Raw genomic sequence first — 14,036 nt, forward strand, 5'->3', positions numbered from 1 at the left:
GAGAGTGGTGAACGGCGACGGTTCGAAGGACGAGGTAACGAAAGACAAGAGACCCTAAAGAAACCGGATCTACATGGGAGTCATTAGGAGGGTACACTAGGCCGTCGTACGACTAAAATTCTGACAGGCCTGTGGAGAAACACGGTAGATAGAGAAACCAGGCGTGGTTCCGTGGTGGGACTACGGTAGGCTCGGAATGGCGTGAGCTGGGCACACTGATCACACCGTCAAAGAAGCACCAAGCCTCGAGCGAGCTGCCATGACAGAGTTGAGACCGGTTCTGATTGAAGCTGCGACGGAGAACACGGGACACTTCTATGCGTTCATCCCATAGCGGTTACCATCTAGCTTAATTTAGTAATATTGAGCCGCAAGCCGTGCTGGCCAACCAAGCTGTGGCTAGAGGTCGATCATATTGGTAGCGTAGGCGGTGTCGCATGAAGGTAGCAGAGCTCCTTGAGACAATTGGTGTTGAGGGAGCAAGTTCGAGGAGTACAGCCGAGACGGCTGCTGTTAGGGGCGCTTCCAGGGTAGCACGTGAGACGGGGGCTGGGGCCAATCAGACGCGCCCCTGCCGTCGCTTACCGACGCGCAGTTGCATCCCCGTCTCATCCTCCCTGTCCCGCTTGAGCCTCTCCTGCCATGGCGAACTCCCCATCGCAAAATTTCCGGAGTGCCTGTCAATGCCTCGAGTCTTCCTTACGAGATGTGGAGCTGCTAAGGCACTTTTCAAGGCAAGTGCCCGCTGTCATCCAAAGTGCGATGCCCGACTGGCCCAAGGCGTATCGCTGTCACCGGACGTGCGAGCAACGGCCGAGCAAATGGAGGTTTTCAGATGATATGACACCAAGGCGCCTGTACAAACGAGGAAACCTTCGACGCCACAAAGACGGCGACATGTTGATCCATACCGCGAGGTTTGTCATCATCGACGGGAAGCAGCAAGGTTGTGTGCGGCTCAGCAACAGACGAGCATCCGTCAGTCTGGAAATCGGCATTGCAATTCACGGCCTCACAAGCGTCGAAGGCATCATTGAGCGAGTGTCCAGATCTGACGCGATGTGGATGTTGTGTCCACACTCTAACCGCCCGGAAGAAACGGTGAGCAGGTGACACAAAATCATCGTGCCTTGCACACCCACGGCCCGGCGCAAGACATAAATCGGTGGTCACTAATGCCGCGGCAGATCCTATGGTGACGGTCAGATTTCATACAGGAGGACGTCCTGAATGTCTGCTTTGGACGCATCTCTTCTGGTCCTGCGTCAGCTCCACAGCGTCTCGCACCGCTACTAACGCTGCTGCTTCGACGGGATTGTTGCTTTCGGAACGGCTCGCGCGCCATATAGATTTTCTGGTGATCTGGCACCATACGGCGTTGTCTGGCTGCGAACATATGCACAAGCAGCGCCTTGAACTAAGAGGCGACTCTTAGATGGCCACGTTCGCCTGCATGCGACTAAACCGCAAGGGTACGCTCGTGCCCAGTGTGCATTCGCCCAACACACATCTTGAGGCCCTATATTGTCACCCTCTACTAACGCGCTGGGGAATGCAGGTAAATATTGCCAGCACATCAAAAAGCCTCCGCTGTTTCGCTGGAGAAGCCTTGTCCTGCCCCGTCAGCCTACTATCTGGGCGAGTCGCCTCTGCCAGGTAAGCACGCTGTACTTCTCTGAAGACTGGGGCTCCCGGTCCCAGCTCTTCTCCAGTATTTCGTCTCTCACGTTTCTCGCTCTGTTACGCTGAAATGATTGTCTTGCTTTTTGCATCTGTATTTGGACTCTCCCGGTCCTAAATTCCTAGTTGCTGCAACCATCCCATCTTCGACTGGTATCCCACACCTAGCACCCGCTACAGTGCTACTCGCTAGCTACGCTTTAGTCGATTTATAGAGCGACTTGAAATTCTTGCAGCGATGCAGCATAACTCAAACTCTCCATGGCGCAAGCCAGCGGGAGACTATCCGAAGCCTCAATACAGTCTTCAGCACACCATCTCTATGGTGAACTTGCACGACGATGCGACATGGTATACAAATCGTGGACCTTCGTCCCCTACGGCGTCATCTGTTTCTTCTAGCACCAGCCGAACTTCAACGCCAACCGCAACAAACAATAATCCATGGTCTAACGTCATGTCGAGTCCCGCCTCCACGTACTCCAACAAGTCGGCCAGTTCATCCCCAAAAGACAGCCCGAGTCGTACCCCGCAGTACACAAGTCGATCGACAACACCCACACCTCCCCATGCCCCACAGCCAATTAGGATTATCAACCCAGTAGCAGGATTCGTGCCCATGTCGCCCCCTCCTTCGTCTGGAGATTCGTACAGAGGTCAGGACTACCCAACGGCACCTGTTTCACCGAATCCTTATCGACAGCCTGTTGTGCCTTTGACGCCATTGGTGAATGGATTTATCAACACATCTGTGCTTTCATCCCAAGGCCAGTCGCTATCTGGTTGGTTCTATGAGCTCTGTCGCAAACAAGCTTGGGAAGCAGTGCTTGTCAAGAAGATATGGCAGTGGACACTATCTAACCCAAGGCTTGCGATCCTGCTTTTTGTATGTGATGACGTTGCGTCGTGGCGACAGGCGGCGTTCTTTGACCTGAGAGACGAGAGTTTGCCATTTCCAGAGGACCGCTTGCAAGGCATCGTGACCAATGCCCGGAGAGTTGTGGAAGAGCAATGGCGAGCAACCTCGAAAGAGGTGCCGCTAACCGGAGTACATGTTGATCTAACTGCTCGCGAGACAGTCCCGCTACAGCACATTGGTCTTATAAGACAATCCAGAAACTCTGAAAAGAGCGTCGACAAGGTCCGAATGTATGGAAACAACGAGGACCGTGTCTTTGTCAGGAAGCGGTTCGTGACGGCTCGTCCTTCCCAGAAGGCAGCGATCCTGGAACAAGTCAACAAGTTCAAGCAATACGAACACAAGAACATTGCGAAATTACTCTGCTCATACGCGCAGCCGAGCCATGTGGGCATCATCACGGAGAAAGCGCAGTACAATCTAGACGACTATTTGTCTTTGGCGAGTAATGATTCTAGTCGCCCGAAGCAGTTGGTGGACTGGATGTACGATCTTGCATCAGCAGTGGAGTACCTCCATACTCAGTCGATCTGCCATCGCAGTATTCGACCTCGCAAGATACTCATAGAAGACTCTCGAATCTTACTCGCGCCCTTTGACATTGGCCAGGCAGCCGACACCTTCAGCCCGACAATGGCTACGTCCCAGCGCCTGGATCAGCTACAGACATACTTCCAAGACCAGGCATACGTCTATGCCGCGCCCGAAGCTATAGTCTCACGTGGAAAGCGCATGGCCGACGTCTTCTCGCTGGGCTGTGTATTCCTATCCATGATGACAGTCGCAGCCGGCCAATCACTCTCCATGTTCACTCAGTATAGAGCAGGCTCGACCCAAGACTCATCTTTCCACGCCCATCTCGACCGCGTCGGAAGCTGGCGAAACCGCCTTCACGCAACCACCACCTCGGGCCTTCGAAACGGCATGATTGGATCTGGCCGACGTCTAAGACAACTCAAGGCCGAAGCCGAGTGGCTCAGCGTCATCGAAAAGATGCTACTCCCCCGCCCCAAAGAGCGCGTAAAGATGAGCTTCATCATGGCGACCATCGGCAACGGCGGCAAAGCCATGGGCGGAAACAGGAGGCGCAGCCTCGACAGCGGTGGTTACAGCGGCCAAGCTGCTGCATCGCTCGGAGTCGGCGGAAACACGACGCTGATCGATCTCGGGGTGAACGGCAGCCAGGAGCCCACGCGCAAACCGGAGTTGAGCGTCTTCGATGGCTATTTTCAGAGCCAGTCGAGGCGCATTGAACCGGCGGGGGGATGGTGAATGTCCCGAGGACAAGTGTCAAACACGATCGCAGAAGGTAAAACTTGGCGAAACATGTTCGACATGGTGGTCGGTGACGAAGAGTGCCGGCAGCAAGAGACGTTTATGAAACATGACAGCTCGGAAAGAAGTTCGAGCGCGACTACGCACGCAGTAAGAGAAGGAAGAAACACTCACGCAATGACGTAAACAAAGCAAAGCAACAAGGGGCCATCCGTACCTATCACGATCATGTTTTATTTCGGTTCCGTCTGTTCTTCTGCATGGGTCGGACCTTTGATACCCCCCTTCTAGCGGCGACCCCTCCCATTCCCAGCGATTCCAGCGAGCATGGTAGTGATGATCGCGAGTGCAAGAGGAGGAAATTTCATCAATGGATGTTACGTGAGGTATGCGGCAATGTGAGAAATTCGTGTCTCTCGCTACCTCCAGGGTGTTTTTTGTATAGCGCACAGTAGATAGAGCACCGTTTCTATAGTTGTAGTTCCCTCGTAGCTTCCTTTGTAGGTCTCTGGTACGATTAGAAGAATCTTTCAACTCGGTTTCTTCTGTAAAGTTATCAGATATCGTGGACATTCTTGCTACATCTAACGTCTGCAAATCTACGTGCAAATGGTGCTCCATGATTCTCACCGACATGGTGCAAGACATGAATAGTGAATTGCAACATTCGTCGTGAAATTTCTACACAAATCCGATGCTGGTGTGCATCTCCATGTTGTCACATATGGTACATTGCCCGCCTTCCAAGCGTGCGCAGCTCGTTCATAAACATGCTTGACCGTAGCTCCGGCCACTTCTTATCCCCTCCACCCCAAAGACGTCGTTGCCCCATCTATGCAGAACGCGATGCCACCCCCAAGTAAAACGCCAGAGTGTGGTGAAGTCGTCGGAATATCTTACACAATTACCTCGCCACAGTCGATCATGTTCGGCCGCCACTTGCTCGCGTCCAGCTCGCTCTCCGTGCTGCTTGGCACCGTGACCTCGACGGGTTTGTACAGGTACCAGGCCTTCATTGCGGCTGCGGCTGCGCGTACGCGTGCTTCGTCCAGGGAGCTGCCGGCTCCTTCTCCGAGCTTGTCGGTTCCGCTGTATACGCCCACCACGAAGACGGGATGTCTGCTCAATCGGCCGGTTTCGGAGATTATACGGGCAACAGGCGGTTCGAAGCCTTCTCGTGCGCACAGCCGTGAGAGATCGCGGGTGGGTTGGCGGAAGTCGAATAAAGTGCTGACGTCAAGATGTCGGCTGAGGAAGTGGTCGCGGAAAAAGCGCTTGACGAGGGGCGATCCGAGGTGTATGTGGAGAGCACCGATGAGTGCTCTGACGAAGGATTGTCCAGCTTCGTCTGATGGTACGGGCGAGTTTGCGAGGGCGTGTGGGCTTGGTGGCGCATTTTCGCTGCCAAATTCGTCTGTCTTGGTGATTTTGTGTGTGGTTGTGACGTTCCAGGCCCATGGTGCCTGCCTCGTGAACGCGTCTGGTAGTGCATCTCCGCTCTGTATCCGCTTGAACTGCAAGTATCCAGGGTCCACCTCGCCTCCAGGCTCGTGTGCTGCCTCGATGCCCCATTCCTTCGCTACTATGGCTAGCGCTTTCGGGCCGATGTATGCGTCCACTGCGGCGAAAACGACTTGCATTGGGAGTCGCGGATATGTGCATAGAATATACTCGGAGGTGTAGTATCCGAGCAGCTGCCGCCCGAGAATGGAGAGCGAGGCATTATTGAATTGAGGGTTGGGGTCTGCGGAGGGGTGGACGAGGGTGCGGGCAAGGACCTGCAGGGGAAATCGTTCTGGTAGCGATAGTCGATTCCGTAAGGCGTGAAGCTTTATTGAGGATTGGGCGGCGCTGGGGTGTGGTGAGGGCAATTTCGCGAGTGCGGATGGCCGTTGACTGGGCTTCTTCTTCCGAGTCTTTGGCGTTTCTGATGGCGACGTTTGCTCTAGCGACTCGGCCTCCAATTCTGCGAGTCCATCTTCGGCTGCTGCTGTGCTCTGGAACCGTGGTTGTATCCTGTGGCTATGGGGTGTGAAGTTCGGCTGGATATTCTTCGCGGCTGCATAAAGACATGACGGCCGGCGAGGCAATGGTTTAGCCAGCAATTGCGAGGCGCATCTGGACACGGATAGTCGCTTCATTAAAGAGGAAAACGGGAGAAGACGTCGGAGCGGGATTCGAGACGGCAGGGCCGGGAGCAGCAGCAATTGGAGGCGGTCGTGTGTGTTCCTGCCCTCCAGTCGCGACTGCCCGAACTTTTCTGCCAAGCCACTAACCTCCAGCTCCGCAACATCGTGAACCTCACGTCAAGCACTCGCCGGACAGACACCCCTCGAAACCACACAACCGCACGCAATCATGGGTGGAGGTCCAAAAGTCCCGTATGCGCAGCCGCTCAATGTCTCGCCAGTCACCTGACTGACCTTCACAGGTACCCCAAGCACGTCTGGTCGCCGGCCGGAGGTTGGTATGCCCAACCCGCCAACTGGAAAGGCAACACGGCCGCCGTGGGCCTCGTCCTCGGCAGCATTGTCGGAATGGCCTGGATGATCAGCGCAAGGCTGGAATATCGCGACAAGATGCCTGAGCAAGGCCGCTTCTTTCCGAGCAGATAGTACGGAGCACTTCAACTGTCAGAGGGGACACTGGAGCTAACACCACGCAGCTGGAGCAAGCAAATTGTCGATCACGAGCGGAGCCAGAAGCAGAGTGCTATAGAGAAGACACTATCAGGATAAACAACGTACGATGCAAGAGGAGGCTCACTGACGTCTTGCCGACAATACAACACGATTATATTCATCGAGACCTGTTCTTATATTCTGCGAGTCGATCTTCGACTTTGACCCCGTTCCATGTCTCTCCTTGTCCGTCACTTGCCAAAATCGGCATACCCACTTGCTCGATCGCAAAGCTCGCCGAGATACTCCCCCAAGCCGCAGCCTCCTCCAGATTCTCAATACCTGGCGCATCCCCAGCACGAACCAAGCCGACTGCTAATCCACCTAGGAAGCCATTGCCACCTCCCGTCGGATCAATCACCTTTTCTGCTGACTGATGGTACGCAGGCATCCAGTTGCGCACTCCGTGTCGCACCACAAGGCAGCCATCCTTACCACAACGGACGACAATACCTCCCTTGCCATCTAGCCCAATTTCGCTCTGCATCCATTGATCACATAGCTGCTCGATCTTGGGGAAGATGACATTGTCTGTGCCATTCGTGTTTTCACCAAAGAATCCACCCAACTCACCATGATTCGGACTGACGACGTCAACATGTTTTAGTGCTCTCAGACAGTTTTCGTATTCCTCGGGAATGCAGAGATCAGGCACAGGCTCCCAAATGAACAGGGGTCGTGGAGTCGACGCTGCGTCTGATGCCTCATTTCGCAATCTCAGAATGTTCTCAACCAGATCTATGCACCTGAGTGGTGAGCAGATGAGGTGGAACGATTTCGACCAGATCAACGGAGTGTTGGCGAGTGATTCATGGTCGAGACGAAGCTTTGGCGTCATGTACTTGAAGGCTACAGCCATCAGCTGATGTCTCCGGAGCAGAGCCCTACCATTCTCAATGCTTACCTCGATGTTCGTTTGCGCCGTAGCCATTCCAACCTCGCGTCGTCAGTCTGTCCGGAGTCTCTCTCATGACAACACCTGTCTGCCATTTCGCGATGAAGTCGCGCAGCTCCGGCGGAAAGTCGGAGCCGCAGTCTACAATCCAGCCCACCGATTTCGACTTGGGCGGTGGAGAGAACAGACGTGCACCCAGAGCGGAATATGCTCCTGCACCGCCGACTATGTCTTTGACAGGCGGCTTTGGTGGGGGGAATTCAATTTCGTCTGATAGGGATGAGCATGGGCAGGGTCAACGAAGATGCATAATCAACGCACCGATAATGAACATGCCCAAGGTGCAGAAATCGATCGGAGTTTCGTCTGCCATGTTCAAAATGACGTTGTAATTGTCCTCGCAGTCGGTATTATTATTCCAGGCTGGGTTCAAATGCGTCCTAGTTTTGAGTAATCGAGAGCCTCAATCTCAACCTACGGCTGTTCGATCCGCCGCGTTTGAAATACGTCGTGGATCAAGATCCGATTGAGACGTTTGCCAGCTAACGAAGTATGGTCGCGGATGCGGTCACTGGCGCAGGGTGAGCTCGAGCTTGGCATGCAGCTAGCGGCAACGTGGGATCCACAGGGCAGAGGAAGCTCCCGTGCGGCCAGGCACCTCCAGGGCTCTCCATCCCAACTGTCCTGAAACCTCCAATTGTCCTCCTCTCATAGTTGTCCTGCGGGGTCGCACTCACATCTCGCCTTCACATACATATTCTTAACCTCACCTAAGACAGTACTCTTGCGCAAGCTGCAAGCGGCTGTCCATTCCACCTGCCATAACCTGTCTCACCGTCCCCCGTGCCTTCTCCGCAAATGGCGAACAACATGAATAGTTTCACAACCCTCATAAAGCGGTGAGTACAGCCTGCATCCATCTCCGCCTCCCCGAGCCACTCTTCCTGCAATCGTCTTCCGCACATATGGCCACCGAACCAGAGCAGCCGCTCATTCTTGGTCGCAATGGACAGATCCAAGCTCCGGACAATGTGCTGACAGCTATGGTGCGCAGGCTCGAAGCTGCGACGAGCCGGCTAGAAGACATCGCCAGCTCTGCCTACCCGAATGGAGAGCCCGGCCCTGCAGGCGCTGCCAGTGGTGCACAAAGTCCCGGCCCAGCAGCCAAGTTGGCTACCGCAACGAATGCGACACCGGCAGCGACACCCCCAGCCCCAAGCGTACCGCGGGTGATAGAGGCATGGGACGAGATGGCCGACAAGGAGCTGAACACGTGGCTGGAGCTGAGCGGCATGCTCGGAGAGGTCATCGAGGGCCAGGCCAAGGCAGTGCAGCAGGCATTCGCAGCCCAGCGACACTACCTCTTCATTGCCAGCAAGGCGAAGAAGCCCGATGACCGCACCCACATGGAGCTGCTCAAGGACCTGCAGGCCAGCATAGAGAAGACGGACGGCTTCAAGCTGCAGAACCGCGAGGCGGCACTGAAGGACCCGCTGACCATGGTCGCTGACGGCGTGGGCTGTCTCGGCTGGGTCACCATCCCCGGCAGCAGCGCGAAGCCCCACGAGTACATCAAGGAGCTCTTCGGCGGCGCGCAGATGTACGGCAACAAGGTGCTTAAGGAGTACCGCGACAAGTATGATGATCCACTCACTACACCCGCCAGGCGAATCCCAGCTAACAAGCAGCAGGCCAGAGAACAGGACTTTTGTCGACTGGGTGCGCGCATACTACAAGCTCTTTGAAGCCCAGACCGAGTATGCGAAGAAGAACTTCCCCAGCGGTGTCACATGGAACCCCAACGGCATCGATGCGCGCGAAGCTGCCAAAGAGACCTCCGCTTCCGGCTCATCCTCGTCCGCGATCCCACCACCACCGCCTCCGCCCGCGGGAGGCATCCCTCCACCACCTGGACCTCCCCCGCCGCCAGGCCCACCGCCGCCACCAGGTGCCGCCCCGGTCGCAAAGAAGGCGGCGCCAGACATGAACGCCGTCTTTGACGACCTCAACAAGGGCTCCGACGTTACGAGGGGTCTCAAGAAGGTCGACGCCAGCCAGATGACCCACAAGAACCCCTCGCTGCGCGCAACTGCGCCAGTGCCCACACGCAGCGACAGCGACGGCTCACTCAGGGGTAAGAGCCCTGCACCCGGCAAGAAGCCCAAGCCCGAGAGCATGCGGACTAAGAAGCCGCCGCGCAAGGAGCTGGACGGCAACCGCTGGATCATCGAAAACTACGACAGCGAGAGCGCCCTCGTAGAAATCGACGCCGAGCTCAACCAGACCATTCTCATCTCGCGCTGCAAAAACACAACCATCCAGATCCACGGCAAGACCAACGCCATCTCCGTCGACAACAGCTCTCGCACCAGCCTCATTGTCGACAGCCTCGTCAGCTCCGTCGATGTCATCAAGTGCCCCAACTTCGCCATCCAGGTCATTGGTACGCTGCCGACTATCCTGCTCGACCAAGTCGATGGCGCAACAATCTTCCTGTCGCAGGAATCGCTCAACACGGAAATCTTCACGAGCAAGTGCTCCAGTGTCAACATCAACGTGCCGACTGAGGATGATTCTGTGGAGAATGCCATCCCTGAGCAGATAAGGAGTTATATCAAGAACGGCAAGGTTGTTAGCGAGATTGTGGAGCATGCTGGGTAGGATTGTGTGAGGGTTTTGGGTACTGTTGGATGAAGGGTGTTGTGTTGCATTGCGTGGGAAGAGGAGACTAGTGTGTGTGTATGAGTAGGAGAAATGTACAAATGATTGCCTTCACCATGTGTTTTAATCTCGCTATAAGATCTGTGTAGAGAAGGTGATGGTGAGGAAAACTTTGCACAGAGAGAGAAAGAGAGAAAGGTATGCCACATGCAGTGACTGGGAAAAGTTGTGGTTATAATTTAAGTAGTATTGTGTATATCGTGAACCAGTTTTCGCAATATCCAATTGCACGCGCAAGGCTCATGTCATCTCCATATATGTACCTCCTAGTCTAGCCGAACTACTTCGCATTTCGGGAAAGAATGGGGAAATGCTGGATGTGCAATGGTGTCTGGTGCATGGCCAACATGGCTGCGTGAACCCAACCACCAATCTCGAACTTTATTCCTGGCTCGCTGGGATTGTTAAAGCTTGAGAATGATAAACAATGTAAGATCTCAGCATTCTAAGAGTCAAACTCGGTGTGGTGTGGTTGTTATCAATTTTTAGTAGTTTAACTGAGTGTCGTAGAAGCGAGAAAGCACCATTTTTGGAGAAGTTGGAAAAAGTTGGACTTTATAGGTAAGACGTGGAATCGATAAGATAAGCCTAGATGCTCTGGTAGGATTTTTCAAGAGACTGCACTTGGCTTCGGTGCGAAAGAGATGGGGTGGTGGTATGTTGTACCGGAACCGAGCTTGTATATGAGGTATCTTCGAGCACTACAGGACTTGATATTACTCCAAACTACCATACCAAGATTGATGGAGAGTTGGAATGATGTGGGCGATAAAAGGATACGGAATTATTCGTGATGGCGCGTCGAGTATACGATGTATATACCGTACATGTTCAACGCAGCGTTTCTACCCGACAAATACGGGAACTCGCTCATCGTTTACGAGAAAATCTCAAAAATTCATCATCGAGAGAAGTTCCTGCTTCTCGTCACATGTTTAATCAACGTGCATGCAGGCGACCAATGTGAAACATGCTGCTGTAGGAGTATGTGCCATTTAGCTCCCTCTTTGTTTTTTAGTTCTGCCTGAACAGCCGAAGGACACTTGCGATTTTGAGGTTTACACATGGACATGTTGGCCGTAGATATTCTACCCGAGAAGTGGCAGTATGATTAGTGGTATCAAGGTCGTCGCGAGCACTTGGTGTTGGTAATCAGACTTGTTGGGAATCGGATTCTGGTGTGAGAGAGTTGATGACACGCAACTTTCTGGGAATGTTCTTCTGAGATTGTCACGAGCAATTTGTTCTGTAGGCGGACATGTTCAAAGTGACGTCGAAATTTGGTACGGAATATGATGATTTGCACATGGGTTTGTGGGTGGTTTCGTGACGTGGGAGTGGTTACCTTAATATTCGAGGGCGTCTGGAAGGTCGCGAATTCGGTTTGCATACATTTCTCGCGAGACTTGGGTTGATGGTTTAGATGATTATAGGTATGTAGTACAGTAGGTTGATATGAGGCATAGACCTCACTTCGTTTTCATGGCAGCAGCTGACACATGTGACTTTTTCTCAAAGTTACACCTTGAGACTGAATGAGAAAGTAGAGAACAAACAAGATTTACACAAATTTGGCATGGCTCAATAAACACTGATAGTCGTCATCAGTATCATTAGCAATCGTGTTCATCGACTCCACATAGCTCACTCGCGCTCGCCACTGTCTCCACAAACGATGATTAAATTAAAACTGACAACTACCCTTCTAAACATCCGCCTCCGGCATGGCATTTGCATTCGCCCACTCCTTGACATGTTCGAAATTCCTACAAACATGTTCACTCTCATAATCCGGCCAGTACCCGTCCTTCCCCTCCACGGGCTGAAACGTAAAAACATTCACATCCGCCATGCACATCAGGTTCATGCGCAGAATCTCAATGCAGTGGTCCAAATGCGCCCGCACTTTGGCCGGCTCATCGTTGGTGTCGCTCCACCACAGCTTCGTGTAGTAGTCCGGGTATGTGGACATGCGCAGGAGGTTCAGGCAGTGCAGCTGGTGGAATACCTCGAGACCCACGCGGTAGCCGGTTTCGCCGGAGGGCGAAGTGACGCGCATGGCGGTGGAGGGTTTAGCGAGTTTGGGGAAGTCGGACTCGGAGATCATTTGGTCGGGCAGGTAGGCGATGTCCATCCACGCGTTCTCGACGTCGTCGGTAATGCCGACGTATTTTGACGAGTTGAGCGGGTTGGGCAGTTCAAACTTTACGCGCGAGTAGCTGACTTCATGCATGGCGGGTGCTGGAAGATGTTAGTGTTTATTGCACAAGGGTTGAGGAGTTTGAAGGGTGGACGAACAGAAGATGCCGAATTGGTCCATGAGCTTTGCAGCGGAGTAGCTGGATGTGTCTTTTTGGGACATTACGGCGCATATTAAGGACAGCATTGAGAGTGTGAAGATGAAGAGGTTGGCGAGTGTGATGTAGACGTAGTTTCGCCGCCGTTGGCTCTCTTGTTTGATGTAGTTTGTGTTGAGGAGTGCGGCATCTTCGAAGTCTGCTCGATCATCCGATGAAGTTGAGTCGACGTACTTCTCCATTGTAATGTTTCGTTTCGAGATCAGGTCGATAGATGTGAAGATAATAAGAATCTTGGAAGATGAAGGTATTATTCGGCCAGCGATGTGAACGTAAATTCGTGCCAGACGATGGAGTGCGAAAGAAGGTGCGAACCGCGACAGTCGTGAGCAATGGACGGCTGTGTCTGTCTGTTGCGAGTGCAAGGCTAGCAAGAACTGGCGAGGCATTAAGCAAACGGGATCATACGCCGCACGTCACACACCATATCAGGCATAGATGCCGCCTTCCCAAGGCAACATTAGCCAGCTAGCCCCAACACCTGCAACGCCAACTCGAGACAAGCTTTTGACAAGCCTTCTGCGACACGCAACGCGGACCGCGTCTCATCTTCCTGTTGGTCAACACGGCGTTTAGGTTTCGAATTGCGCGCTAAGCCAAGCCGTGAACCTCTTGGCCCTTCACCACTGTTTCATCTTGGCGACGCTAACACAACAGGGCCAAGTTCACAATCGTTTACCACTTTTGACGCAAAGATGGAACAAATTGCTTGGAAATCGTGGAAAAAGCTTCGTCTTGGCTTGCGTATTCCAATGTCGTGGAACGTACTGGGGGCGGCTCAGATGGACCTGGATTTCGGGCCTAGCTCATTACGACAGCGCGGCTCGAGCCTCTACCCGCACGAGAGTAAGACCGGATTACTTCTCGTATTCCAGAGTATGGTACTACAGTAGGGTAAGGTAAGCACTAGATGCCTGAGTAAATGTTAGTATACTCTGTCTACTCTTGCTATATTCGTGTGAAGGAAGCAATCACAGCACTTAGGTACTCTTGCTTTTCCTGTGGAACCTGAAACGCATTGTCTGCTGGATCAAACTGTGCTACCCGAGGTGATTTGGTGTGGTACATGCTTGTCATCCACTTTAGGCTATGGCGATGTTACTGCATGCGGTTGTGCAAGCGGAAGTGTGGACCCGCATGCGTTTTCCTTTCGCCATGCCTTGGCGGCTAAGGAGCTTGACACAAGCCGCTATAACCGTTCTTGGGCAAGGCTTGATGGCAGCTCGGTGTGTCGTTGGTGGAGATAGTGGCCTTGACTATGCGTGCGATGTCTTGCGTCCCGAGATCGAAAGCAGTGTGGAGCCCTTGTATGTGGGAACCGCCAGGAGTGCGTAGGACCGGACTATCTTCATCGTCCGTAGTCAATGCGGACTCGTCTCAGGTGCTCGAGTTTTGCCCAAGGAGTTAAGCGACGTCAAGAGGTGAGGTGATGGTCTTCCTATATAGTGTGAGCAAGTTCCATGAAGAGATGGGGCAGGCGTTGAACGTGCTCATTCCTTCGCACAACC

General features: G+C 53.5%; 7 protein-coding genes across 7 annotated transcripts; 4 read left to right on the plus strand and 3 right to left on the minus strand.

Moving 5' to 3' along the window:
* Positions 1-2,827: 2,827 nt before the first annotated feature.
* On the plus strand, positions 2,828-3,871 carry SNOG_05993 (hypothetical protein; the record flags this gene model as incomplete). The annotated part of the gene is made up of 1 exon (XM_001796329.1): positions 2,828-3,871. One exon carries the CDS (start codon positions 2,828-2,830, stop codon positions 3,869-3,871), a length of 1,044 nt encoding a protein of 347 aa, XP_001796381.1.
* Positions 3,872-4,770: 899 nt separating this feature from the next.
* On the minus strand, positions 4,771-5,514 carry SNOG_05994 (hypothetical protein; the record flags this gene model as incomplete). The annotated part of the gene is made up of 1 exon (XM_001796330.1): positions 4,771-5,514. The coding sequence occupies one exon, from the start codon at positions 5,512-5,514 to the stop codon at positions 4,771-4,773; it is 744 nt and encodes a 247-aa protein (XP_001796382.1).
* A 709-nt stretch (positions 5,515-6,223) lies between these two features.
* SNOG_05995 (hypothetical protein) lies at positions 6,224-6,686 on the plus strand. Its single transcript, XM_001796331.1, has 3 exons — positions 6,224-6,255; positions 6,306-6,488; positions 6,540-6,686. The coding sequence occupies exons 1-3, from the start codon at positions 6,233-6,235 to the stop codon at positions 6,610-6,612; spliced, it is 279 nt and encodes a 92-aa protein (XP_001796383.1). The 5' UTR covers positions 6,224-6,232; the 3' UTR covers positions 6,613-6,686.
* On the minus strand, positions 6,674-7,823 carry SNOG_05996 (hypothetical protein; the record flags this gene model as incomplete). The annotated part of the gene is made up of 3 exons (XM_001796332.1): positions 6,674-7,404; positions 7,460-7,720; positions 7,772-7,823. The coding sequence occupies 3 exons, from the start codon at positions 7,821-7,823 to the stop codon at positions 6,674-6,676; spliced, it is 1,044 nt and encodes a 347-aa protein (XP_001796384.1).
* A 592-nt stretch (positions 7,824-8,415) lies between these two features.
* On the plus strand, positions 8,416-10,111 carry SNOG_05997 (hypothetical protein; the record flags this gene model as incomplete). Its single annotated transcript, XM_001796333.1, has 2 exons — positions 8,416-9,086; positions 9,142-10,111. 2 exons carry the CDS (start codon positions 8,416-8,418, stop codon positions 10,109-10,111), a joined length of 1,641 nt encoding a protein of 546 aa, XP_001796385.1.
* Positions 10,112-11,876: 1,765 nt separating this feature from the next.
* On the minus strand, positions 11,877-12,710 carry SNOG_05998 (hypothetical protein; the record flags this gene model as incomplete). Its single annotated transcript, XM_001796334.1, has 2 exons — positions 11,877-12,412; positions 12,470-12,710. 2 exons carry the CDS (start codon positions 12,708-12,710, stop codon positions 11,877-11,879), a joined length of 777 nt encoding a protein of 258 aa, XP_001796386.1.
* Positions 12,711-13,683: 973 nt separating this feature from the next.
* SNOG_05999 (hypothetical protein) lies at positions 13,684-13,953 on the plus strand (the record flags this gene model as incomplete). Its single annotated transcript, XM_001796335.1, has 2 exons — positions 13,684-13,835; positions 13,890-13,953. The coding sequence occupies 2 exons, from the start codon at positions 13,684-13,686 to the stop codon at positions 13,951-13,953; spliced, it is 216 nt and encodes a 71-aa protein (XP_001796387.1).
* Positions 13,954-14,036: the final 83 nt, after the last annotated feature.

The sequence above is a fragment of the Parastagonospora nodorum genome (genome assembly GCF_000146915.1).
Source record: "Parastagonospora nodorum SN15 chromosome Unknown scaffold_8, whole genome shotgun sequence".
Lineage (NCBI taxonomy): Eukaryota > Fungi > Ascomycota > Dothideomycetes > Pleosporales > Phaeosphaeriaceae > Parastagonospora > Parastagonospora nodorum.

Coding starts and splice junctions, on each gene's coding strand:
- SNOG_05995 (XM_001796331.1), top strand. CDS start 6,233: ATGGGTGGAGGTCCAAAAGTCCC. Junction 6,256..6,305: donor GGTGGAGGTCCAAAAGTCCC/GTATGCGCAGCC, acceptor TGACCTTCACAG/GTACCCCAAGCACGTCTGGT. Junction 6,489..6,539: donor CGCTTCTTTCCGAGCAGATA/GTACGGAGCACT, acceptor AACACCACGCAG/CTGGAGCAAGCAAATTGTCG.